At 38.0% G+C, this 23974-nt stretch overlaps 1 protein-coding gene across 1 annotated transcript; it reads left to right on the forward strand.

The window, feature by feature from the left end:
- Positions 1-2077: 2077 nt before the first annotated feature.
- LOC131977867 (C2 calcium-dependent domain-containing protein 4C) lies at positions 2078-5846 on the forward strand. The gene is made up of 2 exons (XM_059341318.1): positions 2078-2139; positions 3691-5846. The coding sequence occupies exon 2, from the start codon at positions 3747-3749 to the stop codon at positions 4983-4985; it is 1239 nt and encodes a 412-aa protein (XP_059197301.1). The 5' UTR covers positions 2078-2139; positions 3691-3746; the 3' UTR covers positions 4986-5846.
- The last annotated feature ends 18128 nt before the right edge of the window (positions 5847-23974 follow it).

The raw sequence follows: 23974 nt of genomic DNA on the forward strand, positions 1-23974 counted from the left end.
TACTTTGTTTAGTGCTTAGAAGTACAATGTTAGTATGCTAACGTTAACCTGCAAAACATCAGCATGTTCATAAACACAAGATCCTCAAAACAAACCCCAGATTCACTTTTGTTTTCAACAAGCTTGCTGTTTCCCTTTTTTCTATCTATCTATCTATCTATCTATCTATCTATCTATCTATCTATCTATCTATCTATCTATCTATCTATCTATCTATCTATCTATCTATCTATCTATCTATCTATCTATCTATCTATCTATCTATCTATCTATCTATCTATCTATCTATCTAGCTATCTATCTATCTTCTTGTGGGTCATGATGATTGAAAGGGACTACTTTTGTATGAGTCCCAGGAAACCCAGGAAACTCCTGCACAGTAACGTCACCATATCACTAGTCGGACAGTTATTGGCTAATATTCTATCAAAACTTCATATTACCTCCTAATATAAATGACCATGTTATGTTTCCAATTAATTAAGTGGTGTGAAACTAAAGTCTTCTTCTCTTTCAAACCCTAAATCGCTTTAACCGTGTACGTCAGCCTCGGGTTTACCAGAGTCGGCAAAAAGATGCTAATGCTAGTGAATTAGCCGTGTGCTATCTTTGTCAAAAGTCGGACCCTTCCATCTCCTCACTATAAAACAAAAAACTTCTGTTTTTTCTGAGGAAATTAGATGTTTCTGGGTAAGCCAAATAAGTATCACCAATGTCAAAACACTCAAGACCGTACTTCTGTCCTTCACAATAAAATACACTGCAGTAAAAATACAGACATGCTTTTAAGGCTTAAAAATCATCCCGAGTGTCACAGAAGCCTTCTTACTGCTTTCTCTCATCAAAGTCGCTTTTGTATTGTAATTAGACATGTAAATCTCCATGTACATGAATTCAGTTTCCCACATAGATTGTTAAATATGTATAAATCAATTCTACCTACACTGGTGGTGGTGATTTTTTTAAAATGCCTGTGAAACACTGGAAAGTGCATCATTGATGTGTCCAGATAGGGCCAAAAGTACCAAACAGAGTCTGAGTCCTAGTTACTAGCTTTAAGATTTTAATATGTTTTCCACGAAGGTGAAATGCATCTAAATGTCCATGTAAGTGAGGCAGAGACACCTGGCACCTCTTCTTTACATTAACTGCTTTAATCAACTGTTTGTTAAAGCTTTTGTTGCCCCTGTCCTCCTGTCACCAGATATTGACTCTCGCAGCTGATATCTGCACATTTCCAAATCCCTTCCTGTCAAGTCAATGGCAGCGCTTTTATTGGCTCCATTCAGCTGATCTGTGATAAAGCAGCAGCCGCTCTCAGTCCACAGGTTACACGGCACTTTACTCAAAAAACCAAGCAATCTGGAAAAAATAAAGTGCTTTTTGTGCCTCAGATCAATGAAGTCAGTGGGGCCCTTCTTATTTTAGACTGACAAATGTTTTTGTTGCCATAGCTTCCACGGAAACCGATCAGTGAGTTGAAACCCAAAGACGGATGGATGGACACTAACAAAAAAGAGTGTAAATTGAATTTAAGCACGCAGGTGCATGTGCATGTGCTCCACACAGAATTGTCTGCTCAACTCCATGTGCCTTTCCAGGTCAAATTGTCCCATTATAAATAATAATTTACTGACACACAAAAGCTCAAGAAATAAAATATTTGGGTCTTTGATGAAGCTTGGGGTGATGAGGAAAGATTTCAAAGAGGAAATGTCAAAGAGGCTGAACGATTGAAATGCAACAGAGAGAAATCAATTTAAAAAGCTATTTTTTAGATAGCCTGGGGAAGTAAACAAGATGAGTAAATGGCTGTGAAACTCTTATTTTTATTCCCAGGTTCAAAGTACTCTTGCAGCTTGAACATGTTGAACCCACCTGTAAGATTCCTCTGCCTCTCATATGTAACCAGTATGTGTGCTGGTTGCTTCTGCTGGGAAACACGGAAACCCACAGTTTGATCTTATTGGTCAGCTGCAGCCCTGTGCCGGCTATAAAACGCACGACAGGAGCTCCGGAGCTGAGACTGTCTGAGGGCGCAGAGCAGCGCCGCGGAGCGCACACGCTTACCCGGGGAGAAATCACCTGTTACTGCCGGAGCGAGTGGACAAAGACGAGTGTGTCTCTTTCTGCAGTGCGGTGAGATTATTATTTATACATTTCTGCAGACAGGAGCGGTGTGTTAACACTATACTGCGCAGAAAAAAAGGATTTTAGAGGTTTTGGGAAATGGAGTGGTGCGCAATTGGAGAAAGCCTCGCACCTGTTGAATTTATGTTTTCGCTTGTAACTTTTATTGCATATTTTTCAACTTTTCTTTGCTTAAAACTCAGTGCAAAGTAAAGAAATACGGACATAATCTGCTGTTAGATAATTAATCTTTTGAAAATTATAGTAATTTCATTTGGCAAAGTCGGTTACAATTGTTTTTTCTTAGCTTTTTCTCGCCATCTGGCTTCATGTATTTTAATAATGCGGAAAACCAGAATTAAACCGATTTATTTTTTACGTTTTAAAAATAAAATGCGCACTAATATGTCACCTTAATAAAATGCTTAAATTTAGTTCCCAAATGATTTAAATTAACAAAACAACAAATAGTAAATGGTCCTCTTTGTTGTTGTTAATCGGTTCCTAAAGTGACTCTATATTTAGAACACCAATTAATTAAGGCACTCTAAAAGGTCTAAAAGCAAATATGACCGTTTAATTTTGTCGTAAATATTGTAATATAGCTGAATTCAGATTTTCTGTGACTTCCCACTGCTGCATGCAGAGCAGTTGAGGAATGTAACTAAGTACATTTACTTAAGTACTGTACTTAAATACAATTTTGATGTACTTTAAGTACAGTATTTGCATTTTAATAAAGTAATCCACATAACAGTATATTAACCCTTTCGAAATCGGACATACCTTAACAAAAGTAAAACACTGCTTACATAAATGCATCAAAAATATTAATCAAAAAAATATATTTGTGGGTCCATTCTGCATTGACTTTTACTTTAAAACTTCAAGTACATAATTTTATACTTTTACTTCAGTAAGCTTTGAATGCAGGAGTTTTTCTGGTAAAGGAGTAATTTCACAGTGTGTTATAAGTACTTAGTAAGGGATCTCAATACTTTTTCCACCACTGCTTTTGAGATTTGTTGACTGTTGGTTCTCATGTCCTAAAATGCAAAAGCCAAAGAATTGAACTGCCGTTCTTCAAAGAAAGCCTTGTTAACCCATTAACGCCTGAAACGCCTGTAAAACCTCTGGGCGATTTTAAAATAAGCCCCTAAAACCTGAAGTTTTCGTGGAAATTCAACAGAAGTGTCAACGCTTAGACTAAATAATAGATTTTTCAGCCTCTGTAGCAGATACAAATGAAATTCAAAAAGTATTTGAGAGCTTATACAAATACTACAAAACAACGTATCCGCTGTCCAGGCTTCAATGGGTTAAAGCTGTAGTATCTTTGTGAGACTTTTACTCTGCAGTAATGGCTCCAAAAGTTCAGCATTCTGTAACTGCAGTGTTTCGTGTTTTTCCAGTCCTAATTCTTTAAATGTTTGAGCTTTCATTGTTGTCTGCACCATCAGAGCTACAACATTTTGGTGTTATTTTTATCTCTGTGCTCCCTGTGGATTAATCATCCTCTGATCATTTACATCTCCCCCTCTGTGTGTTATTAATTTGCAGACACACCTGACTGCACCTCCTCCACACGCCCACACACCCCACTGCCTGGTGGGATCATGTGGGTTCTGGATAAGATCCGTGGGTCGGTGGAGACCGGCATGCTGCGTCAGGGGGAGAACGGAGACAAGAAAGGCGTCCCCTACAGCAACGTCCTCACCCCGGACAAGATCCCCGACTTTTTCATTCCTCCGAAGCTGGTCAGCGGTGCCCCAGAACCTGAGATTCCTCAGGTGAAGCCCAAAGAAGGACTGCAGCAGTTGACTCCAGAGCAAAATATCAGCAGCGGGAAGAAGATCAGCAGCCCGAGAAGTCCACGCCTGGTGGCCAAGCTCGCAGGAGACACCAAGAACCTGCTGAGAGCAGCAAACCGTCACATAATACAGATAGAGAGTGCAGATGATGTTGGAGACACCAATGCAGACCCCCAGTCCCAAACAGCAATGTCCCTGCCGTATGTGCCCAAGACTCAAACACCTTACGGTTTTGCAACACTGAAGGAGAGCCCCCACACTCGCCGCAAAGAGTCACTCTTCCACTGCGAGCACACCAGTCCCATCACCTCCCCAAACACGCAGAGGAAGACCCAGGGGAGAGGCAGCGAAGGGGGAAACCACCTGAACCCAGCAGACTGCAACACCTCTCATATGAATCCTTATCGTTACTTCAGCGGAGGAGAAAGTGACACCTGCTCCTCAGCCGAGTCCTCCCCCTTCAGTTCCCCGCTGCTCTCCCGCTCTGCCTCCCTGCTCAAGATCTTCACCCACGAGACGCAGGCCAAGGTGGTGAAAGCCAAGCGGTCGTTCGCTCGCCACAGCTCTCTCTCCACCGACGAGTGCAGCTCGGCCGAGCCCAGCCCCAACATCCAGCGACGGCTCCACGTGCCGTCCTACCACGGCGCCGCTGGAGCACCAGACCACCGGGAGCACACCATCAACCTGCACAAAGGCGGGACGGTGAGGATCAGCGCCAACTACGACTCCAGCACCTCCCGCCTGCTCATCCGCATCCTGGCTGCGGAGAGCCTCTACGACAAACACTATGACATCAAGAGCATCAACTGCTGCGTGTCCGTCTACCTGAACCCTGGCAAGCTGCAGAAGCAGAGGAGCAACATCATCAAGAACAGCCGCAACCCAGTCTTCAACGAGGACTTCTTCTTTGACTCCATCAGCTTGGTTCAGGTGAAGAACCTGTCGGTGAAGTTCAAGGTGGTGAACAAAGGCACCAGCCTCAAGAGGGACAACCTGCTGGGAGAGAAGGAGGTGCTTCTAACAAAGCTGCTCTCCGGGGTTTAAAGCCGCCGCACCTGGAGGTCAAAGGAGGCAAAATAACACAAGGATTGAAAGTTAAAATTGGACGTTTGCACTGGTTTCTACATAAACTGCTCTTTTTATTCCAGTAGATAAAAAACAGTGAACAGAGGTAGTGAAATATATTCCTTGAAAGAAAGAGAAGCTTTTTTTTTTTTCCTGAGATCTGAAAAAACTGCCAAGCTCTGAAAATGAACCTCTTGATGTTCGTGGATGATTGAAGGATTTATGGAGGCTGAGAGTCGTCTGGTTCCCAGTAATGAACACTCATTAAACCAAGCTGGGCGAGACATCAACAGATGAAATTGGACTTATCTCCCAGCCAACTTCCTCAGCCAGGTCTGGTTCAAAGGTTGGACGACACCTGTGCATCAGCCCGTCTCGGTGTCATTGCCTGCACCGTGTTCGTCATGTGTGGCGTTGTTTTATTATTGTAATGTGACATAGGTCCACGGCAGCACAGGATGTGATTCTACATTAGCTACACCGCATGTGCTCAGCACAAAGATGCCTTTGTGAATCAGAGCTTTGAAGTGGCACTACATCCTGATGTGCAAATGACCCTTTGATCCCAGTTTCAATGGCCCCGCCTCCTACAGGGAGGACGAGGGACAATAGACGCATTTACATGCACATCAAATAGAATTATGATGCACAGTCCTGTGATTGCCATAATGTGATTATGTCAGACTATTTATACTCCAATTACAAGAAAGTAGAGCTCCAGAAGCATTTATGTGCTGCAAAAAAAATAGTACTTTAGTTAAATTAAATAACGTTCAAGCACCTACAAGTTTTTAATTGGTTATAATACAGTCTCCATTTAATACCTATGCCTAAAGTAAATAGTGCCCTGCAGAAACAAAAAATATCTTTTAACTTTGTAAATTTCTTGGAAACATTACCAGACAAACACTGGTCTCCCAGGTCAAAGTCCTGGGTTTGTGCCATCCACCCCATATCCCAACTGGCCTTAATGCCTCTGCAGTTTGAACGCTACATAAACAGATATTTTTAATTACTTAGGATAATTCAGTGAATTTCATTTTGTAAGAGAAACTGAAAACTGTAGCCTGAAATGGGATATGGAACCACCTTACTGAATAAATTATGATGTAGCAAACATTTAACTCAGATCAGCTGTTTCTGCTGTTGCATCTTCCCAAATATTTGTCTCTAGAGAGAGGACTTCATACTTACCAGCTGGATGCTGGAATGGAAATGCACCTTAACTTTTTTTTTGTTTGTTTGTTTGTTTCATGATTGCATATCAACACAGATATTGCTCCACAGCACTACTAGTGGTAAAGAAATATCCACAGGGTATCTTTAAAATGTATTTTCTTTAAACAAACACAGTAAGTCTGCTTGCAATCAAAGTTAGGTACAAATAAAACCCCCTTTTGAAAAAAAAAGTTAATTAAAACAAATTGTTTTCTATTGGAAACCAGCTGAAATATTCTCACTGCAAAGTAAGAATGACGACACATGTTTGCATGAATTATGAGGACATTCCTTCATATATTCTGTTTGGTTGAATACATCTCTTGAGGCCTCTGAAGGACCCGTGTGCACATTTTAGCTGCAGCCTGTCATGCACGCCTCAACAAGTGTGAGCACCTTGATTAAATCTCATGCAACTAGGCAACGAGCCCAAGCCACATCTCCAATCAGCATTCAGTGTGGTTGGTGACAACCTCCATGTTATTCTTCAACATCAACAACATATATTAGCTTGTTTATATAAAGCAACACCTGAAGTACAGATTTAACTGGTTTTTAATTAATTTCAATAGCAGTAGGATGAAAACAAGATGATTAAAATATTTATTTTACAGTGTAATCCAATTAAACAGTCGTCAATTTATGCAACCAGTCTGCTGCCTTTGTTGGCAGTGGACAATACAGTACTTGTGTGCATGTAAATGTATTAAATGTCTAATATGAGAAGAACAGAGCACTGGTGTCACATTTGCATGGCACGAATATGTCACTGGCATACTGGTGTTTGCATGACATGCTCAAAGTTTTATGAAACCCTAAAGCCTTACTATGTGTGTGTGAGAGACATAGATACAGAAGGAGTGTGTGTTTTGATCAGCATGACATTTTGTCCAAAGTTGTTGATTTTCTATGTACGACATGTAGTATTTTGTAGGATGTTTTGAAATGTGTCATGGATTTGTATACTGTATATAACTGCACATGTACTAGTTTCTACAGCGAAATGCCAATTATGCACCAGCGAGTGAGAAAGTGCTGATGAGGGGCGTTTAAATTATGTCAACTCTAATGAAGCCCGAGGGGGGAGGAAAGAGGAAGAAATCTCAGAGAGAGAAATCAGGAAAAACAAGGCAACAAGGAAATCGATATTGTGTGTTTTGATGTGAGCAGCAGCTCTCGCCTCGTTCAGCCGAGCAGAGCGACTTCACACAGACAACGAGTCAGAGATGTCAGAGCGATGCAAATTACTGACACACTGCCCCAAGCTTCACTTTAGCTCTGAGAGGAGGATTACTCTCAGCTGGTGTTTGTAGCTCACTTGTAGCACTGTTCTTGATATGCTCTCTCTCTCTCTCTCTCTATCGTGTGTATATATATATATATATATATATATATATATATATATATATATACACGTTATTAACAGTGACACTGCTGGTTGGCTTCGTTATGGTCGGTGGTCTGTTGTAATCCCTGTCGCAAACATACAGTGCCTGCTCGTAGAGTTATCGTAATTTCTACCAAACTGTTTCTGAGGTCTCTTCTAGCATGATCAACTTAGTGTCAGTGATGAATTTCAGTGGTTCCATATTGTGCAGTGGTTATTCTGATTCTAGATGAGGACCGACACAAATGTTTATAATGATACACTTGAAATTTGAATGATGTGTTCTGCAACTCAGTACTATTTTTTTATAACTACTTGTTTTGACTGTTTTCATGTGGCTTATCATTTAATAGAATGGAAATGCAGGGAGAAAAAAATAATAAAAGTTACCTGACTACTTCTGGCCAGGCCTCGTATTCTGCAAATGGTGAAAAGTTGTCTGAATATAATTATGTGGTAGATATCTGAAGACTTCATAGGAGATTAATGGGCTAGTACTTGGTTAAGTTAAAAAAAAAAAGACCATAGTTTAGAATGAAATAAATGCAACCAAACTTATGTGATGTAGCTTACGATTGCATTGGTTATATGCTTATTATATATTTTTTTGTAAGTGTGAAAAGTAAATGATGGTCTACCCTGTTATGTTTTTTAGCTGTTAAGACTTTTTTCTCTATCACAAGCTTAAAAACTGCAATATATTTGGTAAGATGCTCATTTTATTCCCTGTCTTTTTTTTTTTTTTTAAGTCCCTGGATGATTTTTAGAAAATGCAGAAGCTGAACAAAAAAAACTTTACACTTCCCATTTGACACCTTAGCAGCAAATAAGTGATGCTTTTTGCTGTATAAACAGGAGATTTATTGAATCAGTTTGTGCACTTTTTATTTTTATTTTTTGTTTTTTGTAAAAAATGAAACGCTATGAGATAACTTTGATCCTAATCATCAGGAAAACATGTTGTTGTTGCCTGATTCACATTTAAGGGTTCTTCCTTTGTGGAGTGGTCTAAACTACTAAGGGTTCAGTCTCCTGCTACCATTAGCATGTTAGCTTATTATGTTAGCATCAATCTCAAAGTGTCTCTGAGGCTTACAGGAATTTGGATAAGCGCAAATATTGCGATGCCCTCTTTTTCAAGAAGGTGGTTGTAGGAATGAAAGAGGACAACAAGTCCTCCAACCTATATGACCTTCTGTCCCTCAAATACGACACACAGGGGTGTTTCCTTCATTACATAAAAATTACAGTAAACATGTTAATGATGTGAAACGGTCACAGTTTGGTTTGGTTTAGGCAAAGAAAACTTATTTCCTTAAGATTTAAAAGTATGTGGTTACGCATAGCAAAATATAGTCAAAAAAAGTTAGAATAAATTAACGTAACTACTGTAAGTTAGGTAGTTATATAGATTGTGTGGTATTTGCGGACCGTTTAAGCCCAGAAGTTAAGTTACAGACTTTATTGTTCTTTATACATGCGCTGTAACTTCCACCTTGGTCTCCTTCAGCCGCTAGAGAGCGTCGCTAACAAATGTAAATAAGAGTCGGTTTACGCTGCTGGACAAACAACATATGGAGTTGTTTTTTAGAGAGAACACTCTTGTGAAATAAATCCTACTTTGTATGCATTGCTATTGCTTAGTAGAAATATTGTCTTTTTCGGAAATAAGGGCAAACAAATTTTGTGCATGTAACCATAGTCATTGTAACAGAAGTCAAGTCAAAATTTTGACCTTCTAGATAAGTTTGAGCTGAACATCAAATCAGTCAGGATTCCCCCTCTGAAGACCATGATTATGTGATTCAAGTGTTACGGCAATTCGTTCAGTTGTTGTTAAAGTGTTGAACCAACAAACAAAGTCACACTGATTGTGTGTTCATTTTAGATGTTGACCTTTATTTGATCCACAGAGGATTTACCAGAATTAACTTTCCCATTATCCAGCCTGCTGGTGGAAATCAGTCCTTGTATCTCTCCACTCAATAGCTGTTTAATTAAATAAAGGGCGAAGAGGCTTGACTGATAACGTTTGAAATGAGAATTGAGTAAACTGCCAGTGTGAGTAGTGGTCAGTTGGATGCTGTATTATTAAATTAAAGTTTTGTTTTAAATATACTGTATATATGCTGAAGTGTTCCTCAAGTCTTCCCGTCCTGACAGGTTCTCTCTGAAAACTGAAAAGTGCCCGTCCCAATACTTGACATTGAAATCTTTCCTTTTCTTTCTAGACTTAGATTACGATGGAAGCTGGTTTTCATGCGCAGTTATTGTTGTGATTCAGTCCTGTGCAGGTTGGTTATTTTTTTTTACTGTGATGCTTTATAATCACTGGCAGCTGTTCTCTGGGTATTTACTGTGTTAATGGATGTGAAATACTTTAATTAAAGGAAAAATTCTCCAGCATCTTTGCTTTGTCATTGTTGATTTACAACAATATTATTATTAATATATTAGTATCACAGACCGCTCACCAACAGAGCCTTATATAATATTATTGTCATGTTATGGTCAATTTTAATTTCAGATTAACCAAAGGAATACATTTTTTTTTTGGACTGTAGAAATTCTCCTAAACCATTTTGAGTATTCAAAACATGCATTTTCACAAAGACAATAAAAGGTTGGTTTGGTAAAGATTTCTCAATTTGAAATAAAAACATGTTTTGGGCAGAATGTTTTCAAGTTGAACAAAACACTTTATTATTAAATATTAAATATGTTTGTAACTACGAATGACATGAAAGTTATTAAAAGTTACTAGAAGTAAATTATCATAAATGTCCATACTAATATATATATAAAAATATAGATATATTGAATTAAGAAATCTGATGATTGGTTATACATATATACTTTATGATAAAAATCAGCTCTATCGTTTGGGTTCCACTGCACACATAAGTGTGGCACATTCAGTTCAAGTCCTCTGAAACGGTTACTTATTACAGCTCTATTTCAAGCTTTTTTTTCTGACCCTTCATCAGAAACTGTTTAACAATGTAAAAATAGCAAATAAGTGATCTTTAAAATTGCCCTTTCACAGAAAAGACAGGGAGTCTGAGGGAGATATTTTTTAAAACTCTTTGCTTTTAAAGCTTTCACAGAGTTTTGTATCTTGGCACGTACTAAGTCCCTGCAATGAATATATTGTCTGCTCCCAAATGACAAGTATGAAATGAAATCCAGCATGCAATTCCAAACTAGTTATTTTTATTTTTTATAATCCTTTATCTTTCTTATATTGAAAAAAAAGAAAGAAATCCTAATAGTTGCATGCAGCCATAATTAAAACAATAAGGGATACTAAATAACACCAAATTGAAACTAGTTAAAAGAAAAAAATATTAGACAAAAAAAAATGGGCTGCCTCTCTGGGAACAACAATGTTTGCAAATTAAGGGATTTTATTACACCAACTGAAGGATAACGTTTGAATCAGTTTCACCCCCGCTCTAAAGGAAACAGTGTGTGTTATGACGTGAAAAGTGTGAGTGTGAAAAATACAGGTTGACATCCCCAGTTTTTAAGGTGAGACACTACACATAAAAAACATCTCATGCCCAGGTCAATTTTTGAGGTTTTGGGCTTTTTTTCTCCCATAACATGTCTTCTTTTAGAATAGTGGACAACATCCAAACCAAACATTCACATGCATATTTTACAACATTTTGTAGATTTCTCCTTAATTCACTGAAAGTTATCTATTGCAGTGTGTCAAACTGCAAATGTAGTCTAAACCTTGTTATCACAGGCATTGTTAAAAACTCCCACTCTTCTGCACAATATTATGTGTTTTACATGTTCTATATTGTTTTCGCTATGAATTAGGTTTAATATTTTGTCCCCAAATCGTCCTTTCCATTAAGAATTTATAAAATGTTTAAAGGCTGTTTTCTCAGAATGATTTTTTTTCTCTTCACATAACTTCAGCTACACTTACACACCAAACCTTCCAGTTGTATTCCTAACTGTATTCTGAAGGTTTTAACAGAGGGGTTTGTCCATATATACCCTCATTTATAGAACATTTTGTTCAATGAAAACATGACGAAAATATTTTTTAAGGTCTTTGGACAGTAGTTTCTGATTTTGGAATTGATGAAAGGATATCCCAACATCCTTCTGTGAAAACTTTGAATCTAATATATCAACAAAATGAAATAATAACTTTGAAATTGGCTTTATTCAATGTTTAGATTCATGTCTTGGAATTATACATGCAAATTGGCGCACATTTAATGAATTTCATTTGCATATCTAAACATTAAATTTCAGATAACTTGTAATGCAAAACAATATTGTCCTAATGTAAATAACAAACTGGGGAACTTTCATGGTGATATCTTTAAGTTAAAAAAATACTCGATTCACCTATAGTGTCTCTTACTGAGAAATGTCATCTGCACCGTGAATAACAGGAGAAAAGGTGATTGTGAGTCAGAAGATAAAAACATCTGTGAGCTCTTCAAGGCTCTGCTCTGACTTAAGTAAATTCCATTTCTAGTCAGGATTGCATCACCTCACCTCATCTCTGCTCTGCCTTTGTCCTTTCTATCTCTCTGGTTTCTTCATTCACAGCAGTAATGTGACACTGTCAGACTAACTTCAAGCCTGATGAATGACGTCTCCCCAATTAGACTCCTATATTCAACAGAGGCCTCCTGTCCCTCTTTTTTATCACTGATGACAAACCCAAACAGAAATATTAAACCTCTTGTCTGTGCCATGCTGTCTGTAATTAGTAGGGTAAAAGTACTGCACCATCATCATTAGCCTCAGGGAGGAGTCCGTCTCGGAGCTGCCTGTTTGGAGAGGAAGTGCGTGGGAGGCAGGAGGAGACAGGAGGCCGGAGCTGTTACACACCAGGGTAATAACTGCTGTCACTTTTTTTATGCCTCTGCATGCTTGAATGTCCTTTTCAAGAAATATTACTTTAAAGCAGCCCTAATTATTATTATTTTAATATTAACAATAGCTCAAATATATATGGGAATGCTTGTCTTAATAACCAACAGAGAAATATCACCCAAATTTCTCCAGCGCCATGGTGTATATTTGAGTACTTTCCTTCCACTCCACTATATTTTGAGGCAAATATTGTACTTTTTACTCCACTTCATTTAGCTGCCAGCTTTAGTTACTTTTCTTGTCAATATTTAACATAAAAAACATAATACATTTAAAGTGATAAGACATTTTTAAAATTAAACGTATAACAGTAATTAGCTAAAATGAGCCCTATCTTTGCTAAATTAAAATGCTGCTTACATAAATGCATCAAAACAAATAATCTAATAATATATTTAGAATATGTATAGCAATCTGAGTAGGTCCATTCTGTATAACCAGTACTTTAACTTTTGATACTTTAAGTACATTTTCATGCTGATACTTTTGGACTTTAACTTGAAGTGGAGTAATTTCTCATTGTAATTTTAGTTTAGTTTTTTTTACTTAAGTAAGGGGTAAGGAATAGTTTTCCTATTATTATTATTATTATTATTATTATTATTATTATTATTATTATTATTATTATTATTTCTATTATGATATTTCAATTTCTATTTTTACTGTGTTTTAATGCCCACAAAACACACTCCTCGCAGGTCGCTGTCCTTTGTGCCACAGAATTTGAATACTAATTAAATATTATGAGATAGTAAATCATTATTATGAGAAAGTTATTTATTATGACGAGACCCAAGAACTTAATTCATTTATTTGTTTGTTTGTTTGTTTGTTTGTTTATTTATGCGCACAGCCAAACTCTCAGCTAACCATCTGTGTCGGTGCGTGTAACGTGTTTCACGGAGCTACGCAATGACGCAATGACGCAAGAGAGACGACCGTACGCAGAGCCGTTGATTGTGCGTACGTTCATGGCTAGCTAGCGGTTGGTAATGTTTGAAATCTTGCTTAACGTTGTAAAAGGAGAGTTTCTTGATACTACAGGGCTCCGAGGAGGACAATGTCTTAGAAGAAACATTATAACCTTGTTGTTAGAACAGATAAACACCTCCAGTCCTCCTGAGGAGCATCGCAGCCGTGTCCATTGTGAATTATAACTGATGTCAAGTTCAGTTGGTTTATCAGACATCCTCATCCTGGTCATACTTCAGGGATGGCGACATTTATCTACTGACCTGTGAGTAAGAAAACTTATTATTTTCAGATGCTACTGTGTAGATAACCCTGTGATGCATGTTTTCTTTATAATATCGCCCTAAACACACCGTTTATTGTTGAAAGGAACAGGCATTATCGTTGAAATTTGAAGTAATCATAGGTTAGGAAAGTTTCCGTTAGAAAAAGTAACCAAAACACATTTCTGTTAAAATCACTTTTTTCTACAGGTCTCATTTAAAATGTAGCCAAAAATAAACCGTTTGGAATAACTAGCTATAGATACTGTTAAAACATTTGAACAAAGAAGTCAGGAGCGGTTGCAAGTAGTGGTTGTATAAAATAGTTCAATATCTTTATTTTGTACTTATTTATTTATTTATTTATTTATTTTTGTACTTCAAAGTGTCATTAATGTTCATGACACATCTCATGTTTATGACACGTCATGTCACTCTTATGTAGACACCTTAGAGTAAAGTGTTACCAATATTAGTGTCAACAATAAAACACTGATAAACTAAACTGATATCTAAACAATCTCCCTCTAGCTCTTACTTGCTGGGTTCTTATCTGATGCCTATAAATGTGGCAAATTGTCAATGAAGTGATGATCTTAAAGGGGTAAAATCACATGATCTGATCAACTGAGGATGTAGGCGATTTTACCATAGGTGTTCTGCGTCATGAGGAGATGATTTTGGCAAAAAAAATCAACATTTAAAAAAAATATTATTATTATTATTTATTTATTTTTATTTTTATTTTTTTTACAAAAAATGACCATATGTAGGTCTATAGCATGTAATAATATTCATGACACTTATGGGCACTTAAAAAGTGTTTTAAATACATTTTATTCCAATTAATAAAAATAAATATATAAATTATGCTATTCTGCATAAAACACGTTTGAGTTGTTCACACTTCTAGCCATGATTGTGTTGATTTCATAGAGGTGCAGGACTGGCATATTGTAGTGACATACAAGGACACAGTGAGTAAAGTGTAAAAAGAGCAAAAAACACCCTGAAACGGCTTTTGGTTCAAAGGGTTAATTGCAATGTGTGTTCTAACCACTAAAATGTTTGTGTTTTGTGGGCCGCCGTGCCATATTGTTTACCTCAGAAGTGTTTTATCTGTGAGAAAGCTTTTCTAAAGCAAGTAGTGGTGGAAGAAGAACTCACAGCTTTTCCTAAAGTAAAAGTAGAAATTAAAGTCTAAAAATACTCTAAAACCTATAAAAGTAAAAACTGAACTGAAATTGTAATGAAATGTTGGTATCAAAGCAAAAGTACTGATCACGTTTGAGTTATATTATTACAGAATAGTATATTATTGTGTGAATATTATTGAAAAATATTGGACAGAGTCATCAAATTTAGCATCTTTCAATTAAAAATATGCAACTTTACATCATTGTTGACCATTTTTATTTCTGAGAGCAGATATATTCACAAAGCTACAGCAAATAATAAACAACCAACACCCCAAAAAGCTTATAGAAGTCCACTGTGAACAAAGTAAAACCATTAGATTTGGGCCTGTGCAGACTTGAGTGACTGTCTAATTGCAATGCCTGGAGCCAGGCTGTTAGCATGGTTAAAACAAATTATTCTTAGTTTAAATTTGAGCTGAACATCTTCAGAACAGCCCGCCTTGAATAAAACTCAACAGGTTGGAAAGTTGGCAGCACGTCCTCTGGCCACAGGTCTGCCCCTGTGAGACAGAAATCCCACACTCACTGATGAATATGAAGCTTTTGAATTTTTTGTGGTCAAATGAGGTGACTTTTTTGTCTCATCCACCAGTTCATTCAACAACTGAGTTACCTCAAACAACTTTACCTGCTATGACTATTGAATATTTCCACTATTTATTATTCAGGATCCCACACAGAAACAGACTCATACAGATTCTGTCTGTCTCTCCTCCTCACACAAACACAAAAACACTATTAGGTTTCCTGTGCCAGCTGCACACGAGACGCTGCCTCTGCCTACACCGTGCTCTCTTTGGCCGCAGGAAAATGTATTCCAATATCCTTCATCTGCCATTGTTCATTTCCATCTTCTGCCGGATGTCTCTCGCATTTTGTAAATTGATTTATAATGCTGTCTCCTCCTGAGAAGGATGGAGGATGGGGGGACACAGTGGAGGCAGGGGGTCTGAGAGAAAGGGTGCAGGTTCTGGGTGCAATGAAAACCTATACTCTGTAGGGCAAATCTGATTGGGGGAATTTCCATTGCTGGCTTACTTGACTTGAGGAGCTGTTATTGGCTTTGGGATTACTATGGCAACAACAGAGCAGAGTGGTTCGCTGAGTGAAGGAATGAGATGAGTGTGTGTGTGTGTGTGTGTGTGTGTGTGTGTGTGTAGTGGGGTTGAGTATTGCTGTTAAATTGCAATCCAGTATAATCCTAGCACGCTGTGTTTTTCCTTTCAGATTTAACCCTCAAACAAAAAACATGAAATCTGGTTTGCTCTTCAGTTAATGACACCATACAAAGTTTGCAGCGGGTGTTTTTTTTCTTTTCTTTTTTTATTATGGCACTACTATTGCTAGGGGTACTGTACCTACAGATGTTTTTATAGAAACTATAAACACCTGGAACCCCACTAATGCATTTGTGCCTTTATGCCCACTATCGCATTTAACACCATGTCGCCTGTCTTTTAACCCCCTGTAGTCGCTGTGATCGAAGTACATGACTTTTTCGACAATCATCAAGCCCTGCCGTCAGCTTCCCTCTGAAGTACTGGCTTAAAACTCCATGCTAGTTTCTGTTTGATGATGATAGAACAAGTAAAACCAGAGATAAGGTCAAAATATTTAGGAAAAAAAATAAAATGTTATATTTGCAATCTGTGTTCTCATGTGCATCATTTGAAATTCTTCAAATAGCATTATTGTTTAGTTTGTAAAGTAAAAAAACAACAACATAGTCAATTTTAATGTTTTGTTAAGTTTTTTGTGTTCAAAATGTTGATCACAAATAATTATCAGATCATATAGGTGAGTTTGTGACATGTTAAACATTTTGTAGTGTTTGTAGTGTTGTATATACAGATAGAAAGAAAAGGATTCAAAAATGACCAAAAAAAGCCCAAAACCTTAGGGAATTCAATACAGTACTTGAGGAATTCACCATTTTGAATTATCCTGTATAAACTCCACATGACTCCATGTCACTGTGGTGGATTTGCAGCATAACTCTGGTTTTGTTCTGATGTATGTGTTCATCTGTCAGTCTATCCCCTGAAATGACCCTTCGCTACATTGATTGACCAATTATAGCTTATCAACTGAAAGTAGACACGTCAGGTCATACAGCTTCGGTGTCTAGGGAACAGGCTTATTTCTCTGCAAAGGGGCAGAATGGCTGTGTCCTTCTCTTTGCTAGAAAAGACCTTTTTAAAGAACATTTACTCAGACATTTTTATGTCAAAGCAGAAGAAGCATAGTGCATTTAGTAAAGTGTCCATATTCCATTTAGGTGTGCAGTTCCATGGCCCTTAATTTGTTCATGTTGGATAATCTGTATTTCTGACTTGGAGCACTTCAGTCATTGATGCTATTTATTACTAGGGCTGCACCTCGTGACTATTTTTAAAACGATTCATCTTAATTGATAAAACTTTTCAAAGTTTTTATGCTCGCTTGAGGTGATTTTTTTTTTTTTTTTCAAAAATAGTTATGCTAAACGGGAGATAGAAATGCTTTTTTCTGAATACGTTCTGATGTAGCGAACATTTAATTCACATGACTGATCGGCTGTTTCCCCTCAGCAGGTCAAGACGAGCTGACACGAAAGAAGAATTATAAGTTGCCGAATTGAATCCAATTCCTGAAGACTTCTCTCTATATTATCTCGTGGGTGGCCAAAGTTCTCTGATTAGCAACATCTTTTTTTTTTTTTTGTCAGAACTCTTCTTTCTTCGCGCACTTTGTTCTGTTTACTGACGGATAGGCCTACAGCAATACATTACACTGCCATCTTCTGACCGAAGTATGTTTATGAAGCTTTGTTTATTCGCTGTAAACCAGTTGAAACATCCCTTATACGCATTTTCATTAATGCAACATTTCAAAAATTTTGCTTCAAGTTTGCTTCGACATTAATGAAAACAAACTTCTCTCTCTCTGTTGACTGCAGAGCATGTGCTTGCACCAAATTGCATCGGTACTACAGACTACTAATTCACGTTAAATCAATCAATACCTATAATTCTGGTACCTGAGAGCATCTGATTGAGATTGTAATTGTGTTTTCACAACACATAAGCCAAATGATTAATACACGCATGTCTGCGCGCAGAGCGGAGAGGCCGCAGTGGAGACAGTGAAAGAGAGCAATCGAGACTGCGTTGCTCCTGCAGCTTGTTGAAGTCACAGTGAATCAGGTCTGGTTACACTTTCAAAACTCCACACTGATGAAACTTGGTGCAATATAATGTGATATAATAAAACAACGAGCTGTAAGCGGTCACATGAACACCGCCTCAAAGACACACGACTATGCGCTGCTGATGGACTAGGGCTGTCAACGAATATTTGAAATTCGAATATATATTCTAATATTAAAAAAAGAAAAAAAGAAAAGGAGATTCTATTGTGAATTGTGACAAAATAAAGTCTGAGAAATGTCTGCATGGAGTACAGCTGCTTACAGGTGTGCAGCTTAAAGTTCCTCATCGCTCCCTGAGGCACCATCCGATCCTCCCTTAATCACGTCCTGGACATGTTTTCTGTGATTTTCCTCTTTTCATTTCTAACTGGCCCGTTTCAGTTATTGTCCGTACATGTACCTGTAAAATAAATGTCATAGTATGAAAACATTAGAGAAAAGAAATGGATGAGCGAAAAAAACAAGAAATGAAAACTGCCCTATATGCAGCGGTCAGTAACGAAGTTATTGACATAATGCGCATATATTCAAATGGTTCAAACGTACATGTTTTTTTACAGCGAATATTCAACCTTCATTTTGGAGCGATATTGACAGCCATATGATGGACTGATAGACAGGTTGATTAGATACACATACATACAATTTTTGTTATTACAGATGGAGTTAGCGACTATTTTTCAAGAAAGCGACTGGAGACAAATCCAGCGACTCCTTCGTACCTTGCTTTCAGCTGCTGGCGTTGTGCACAGTTAGCAATGGCGAAAACCATAAATCACCTCCGGGGTCTCGTAAATCCCTCTGGGTGCTAACTTGTCCCACCATGGAAAACACCCTCTCCCCTCTTTGTTTCTTCTTCTACAGCTTGGCATCTAGCCCGCCACACACACAAGGCACCAGTAATACAACTTTTTTTTTTTCCAGATATGATGAAGTATTCGATTTTTTATGATTTAATGACGATGCCCATCCCTAGTATTTACCGCCTGGCAGAGAGAACTGGTCATGATCAGAGGCGACCTGCAGCGACCCTGTCAGCGTCAGCTCCCGTCGGCCCTAACCAGTGAGCTTGACGGCCTTCAGCCACCAGCACTGCGGCTCAACTTTCGTGATCACAGGAGACACTGCAGCTCTAAACTCTGTTGGGGCTATAAAGTCAAACCCATCATCTCAGTGTTACCATAGCAACACAGGGGACATTTGCCACAGGTGAGGGGGAAATGAAGGTACACTGGAGCGAGAGGGGGGTCACCCTTTTTTTCCCCTGATAAACATCAGGTGGCCAGTGTTGCAGAAAACACATTTCTAAGCATTTGGAGTCAGTTGAAGCGAACAGGGAGTCTGTAATTAGTCTCTACAGGACAGCTGAAGTTACCTGTAGGTTCTGTATCATTTTATGTACTGTATTATAGGGCTGGGCAATTAATCAAAAATGAATCAAAACCATAGACTGTATTTAAATAGAGGATGTAGTCTGTGTGACATCACCCATTGGTTTGTGGACTGCCCGTTTGAAGCATCAAGTTCTTTATTACGGCTGTCGCCATCTTTGTTTTTTTTTAAATCGGGAGAGACCACATTCGAACTGTGGAGGAGTGAGGGAGCTATCTATGGGTGTATCTAAAAATAAACCCTTGATGCTAAAACAAAGTGTATGTTACTTACCAGAAAAACTGAACAGCTGACATTTTTAAATGGCCAAAATGTTCAAATAAACATTCATGCACTGAAAAAAACATGTTGAAAGAGTCTAAATTCTGAGACGAAAACACAGGTTCACGGCTATTTAGATGTACACAGTGCCATGGATAAGCCATGCCCGAAATCATACCCTGCTTTGTTATCTATTTTCTTTGAAACCATTATTTACACAATTTCCATCATATTGTCTTGAAGAAGACTTGAAAGTTGGGATTGAGACCATAATCTTGCCACAAGAATGTTTTTTCTGAGGCAATGAATCACTTGAGAATTCCTCACATTTGTGTTGAGATAGACAGGACCGGACGTTGGCGACCCCTGCAGGCTTAAGGCACTTCCAGGTTTACTTCACTGCTCAGACAGGGAGGTTGCCGCCTGATCAAGACCAAGATTCACAACCTCTAACCAACGTAATCTTGCCCACTATTTCGCCCCGTCTAATCCCAAAACGTTACGTGAAGTTTTTGGTTGTTGTCTGCCAATCATCCATTCTGTTCTATCTTATTAGGGCCTCGGGGCAATCGCCCCGAGCACTACTGTTATACTGTGGATTTCTTCTTCTTCCTCTTCCGGACGCATTTCGTCCCGCTACTAGTCCTACAACTTGAAGAGTTGCAGGACAAATTCTCAAAAAACAAAAAAACTGAAAATTCGCAAAAAACTGCCCAAAATTTTGCATTGAAATGAATGGGATGGCCGACAAAAAATGAGCGAAAAAGAACAATAATTGGAGATATTTAAACGTCTACTTCTCTGGCATAATTTCACCTAGAGACTCCATTTAAACTTTAAACAGTAGACACAAGTGTTGTGTATCGGTGTATTAATCCAAGTTTCGATAGGTCATATAGTTTTTTATCAATCCCTGTTCAATGACCATGATCATTTTTGGAGAAATTCTGAGATTATAATGGGTGTGTATTGCACGGAATGTTCATGTCAGAGTGTCTGATGTCATCGCTCAGAGTGTAGAGGGAGAGGTAAAACTGTTAAAAAAGAAATTTGAAAACTGCGCTCCAGGCCGCAAATTCCACTCAACAGAAATAATTTATACATAGAAATGTAGGAAAATTTGTCTTCTCACTCACAATCCTCTGGTAAAGCTGTCAGAGTTATAGTTTGGGCGTACGACGCAAAGATGCGCCACCAAAACCACCAACAGCCTCATTGGGTCCCATATTAAAAACGCAGGAAGATTTCGAAAAAAAGGAAGATGGAACAGGTTTTTTAGATCGCTCTAACAAAGCTATTTTTTAATTTTTCTTAAAAAAAAATCATATGTAGACGTTCAGGAAGAACTCGGGACGCTCAAAGTGAAGTCGGATCAATGATAGGTATTATGGTTTTGACAAAAATGCTTTCTGTTCGAGGCCAGAAATTTCAGTCCACCTCTGGCTTCTGTCACTCTTTCAGAACTTTAACAGGTGATGTCAGTTAATTCTGTTGATTGCTTTGATCTGATTGCTTTTGATCTTTGATGTGATTACAGTTACAGATACACACACACACATGCACTAAAGTGCGCACACTCCTCACACATGCATATACATGCTTCATACACGCACACACAGGTAACTTTAAGTGATTTTAATTACACACACACACACACACACACACACACACACACAGGTAACTTTATGTGATTTTCGCTACACACACACACACACAGGTAACTTTATGTGATTTTAATTACAAACACGCGCACACACACACACACACACACACACACACAATTGCACCTATACACACACACACACACACACACACACACACACACACACACATATTTTGAGGTTAAAGGGCATAGTTTGAAATCTCTGAAGAATCTCATCATAGTGTACACACACTGGCAGTAGCCCCCGTGGCCCTTTCAAAATTTCCCCAGAGGAAATTTTCTAGTTTACAATGAGATGCTTACCTGAACACAGGTGTAGTGAACTAAAACAACAAAAGGCAGTGTTAAACCAAACAACCAAAAACATTCTTTCCCTCAGGACGTAACTGCTGCAGTCATTCAAACGTTGACGAGTCAACTACTCCTCCACTTGTACAAACAGCACATACCCTCACCAAAAGCAATATTATCTCTAAAAGATTTTCCATGTCCAACAAGCTCTAGTGGAATTGAAAGACAGTTGATTTTAAAAGCAATTTACTGTTCAAACATTTTGGCATTTACTCATTAAATAGCTGCTGGAGTGAATATGAGGGAGTGATCATTATGTAAGTTTATTGTTGTCTTTACTCATGTTGAGATGTTATCTAATATAAATAGATCATTATAGAAAATTTTATTGATTGCATCATTACAACATTGACTAAAAATGATTAAACATTAAGCTACACTGAGAAAACAGAAGTCAATATTCATTCACATGGTTTTTCCATCATTTATTCATCATAACATCGATGCAGTGACGGAGGAGGCGCAATGATGGAAAATATTGTGCACATTTGTCTTCCTTGATTTGTCACTGATAAATAAAGGGCAGGAAAGAGTTTGCCTCTATTGATTTTATTATGGAAATAGATTTGCCTCGACATCCCTTTTCCAATGGAAAAACAATAAACTGGGTGAAAGGAAATGAAAGCGCTTTTATTAAGTAGTCATCAACACACTGAAGCAAGGTGAGCACTGTTTTCCTCCCCAATCACTTGTCATATTAGGATTATATTGAGGGAAGTACCGTGCTGTTTGTTGTCTCGCAAAGCAGCAAATTATTCATTTCTTCCAAAGGACTGACAACATCCTGACAAAATGTCCTTATCAACAAATGCATGTGACAATGTTTCACCTTCATATCTCCCTTTAAACCTCCATGTTTCCTTGTCATAATTTTACAGGGAGAAACAATCACATATTTCGAGGTTACTCAGTTCTTTTCTTGTCTTCTGCAGCAAAGGATTTCACAACAAAATGAGAGTTGTTGTCCCTCTTTGCAAGTTTTTTTATGGTGGAAAACAGAGGATGAATTCAGGAGTTTTACAGCCTGAGGGAAAAAAGCTGCTCTGTAGTCTGGTGGTAGGACAGCAGGTTCTTTTGTAGCTCTTGCCAGACGGCAGCGGGGTGAACAGGCTGGTGCTGGGCTTGGTATTGCCTCTAGTTTTCTACGGGCTCCGAGCAGGGACTTCACTGATGCTCTATAGATGGTTACTAATGATGTTCTGGGTGGTTTTAATCACCCACTGCAGAGCCGTCCTGTCTTGGGCCGTGTATGTCCCCGACCAGTTTGTAATGTTTCCAGGAAAGATGCTCTCTATTGCTCCTTTGTAAAACCACCCGGCCTATCAAAGAAATATCTATCCACTGGCATATAAGCTGTCCGATATGCAGAATTCAGAATACATAACGCAGAAAATGATCTCTGTAGTGATTTACAAATGGTGTTAGCTATTTATTTTACTTTTATTCTTTATTTGAACGATCAACAATTGATACTGATTATACAGAACTGATGTTACTTAGCTGTTTATCATATTTTTATTACAGTGGAAACTACAGCTGTGATTACTATAAGCAACTTCCACTGTAGTCTTAATTTTCTCAGTTTTCATTGCTAGATTTGGTTGACAGTGTAATATATTGCATAATGCTAAATATCCTTTTTTCTAGTTATTTGTTTAAGAAAGCAGCCATCTGAGTACTTTTATAAAGTCATGTTGGTGAAAAGAAATACTTTTTTTTATTTTATTTTTAGATTTTTTCACTAGGGAGAGATGTGAGAGGACCATGTCAGGCTCTCTTTGATGCTGGTTCCCAGAAACTATAAGAGTAATCACTTGCTTCACCTCTGCTCCATGTATGTCTTTTTTTTTTTTGCCAAAGTCAACAATCAGGCATTGTAATTGACGCTCTGAGCCTTGATCACAAGCTGAGATGAAAGAGGCTCTTTGTTCACATTTGATTGCAAAAATATTCACTCCAAGACAATTGTGCAATCAACATATAAGGTCATTTGTGTAACAGAGTCAACCGAAGATGTTTAGCTTCAACTCATTGGGAAGGAGTCCTCAGGCACTCTTAGTGTGATCTATGATACACTTTTTAGCTAGATTTATGGAAACAGCTAGCACCTCAGACACACACCCATTAACATGTTATAGCTTTTCAGTTTAATGTGCAAAAT

The sequence above is a fragment of the Centropristis striata genome, chromosome 9 (genome assembly GCF_030273125.1).
Source record: "Centropristis striata isolate RG_2023a ecotype Rhode Island chromosome 9, C.striata_1.0, whole genome shotgun sequence".
Lineage (NCBI taxonomy): Eukaryota > Metazoa > Chordata > Actinopteri > Perciformes > Serranidae > Centropristis > Centropristis striata.

Excerpts from the sequence above, each read along its gene's own strand:
- LOC131977867 (XM_059341318.1), top strand. The coding sequence starts at position 3,747 with ATGTGGGTTCTGGATAAGATCCGTGGGTCGGTGGAGACCGGCATGCTG.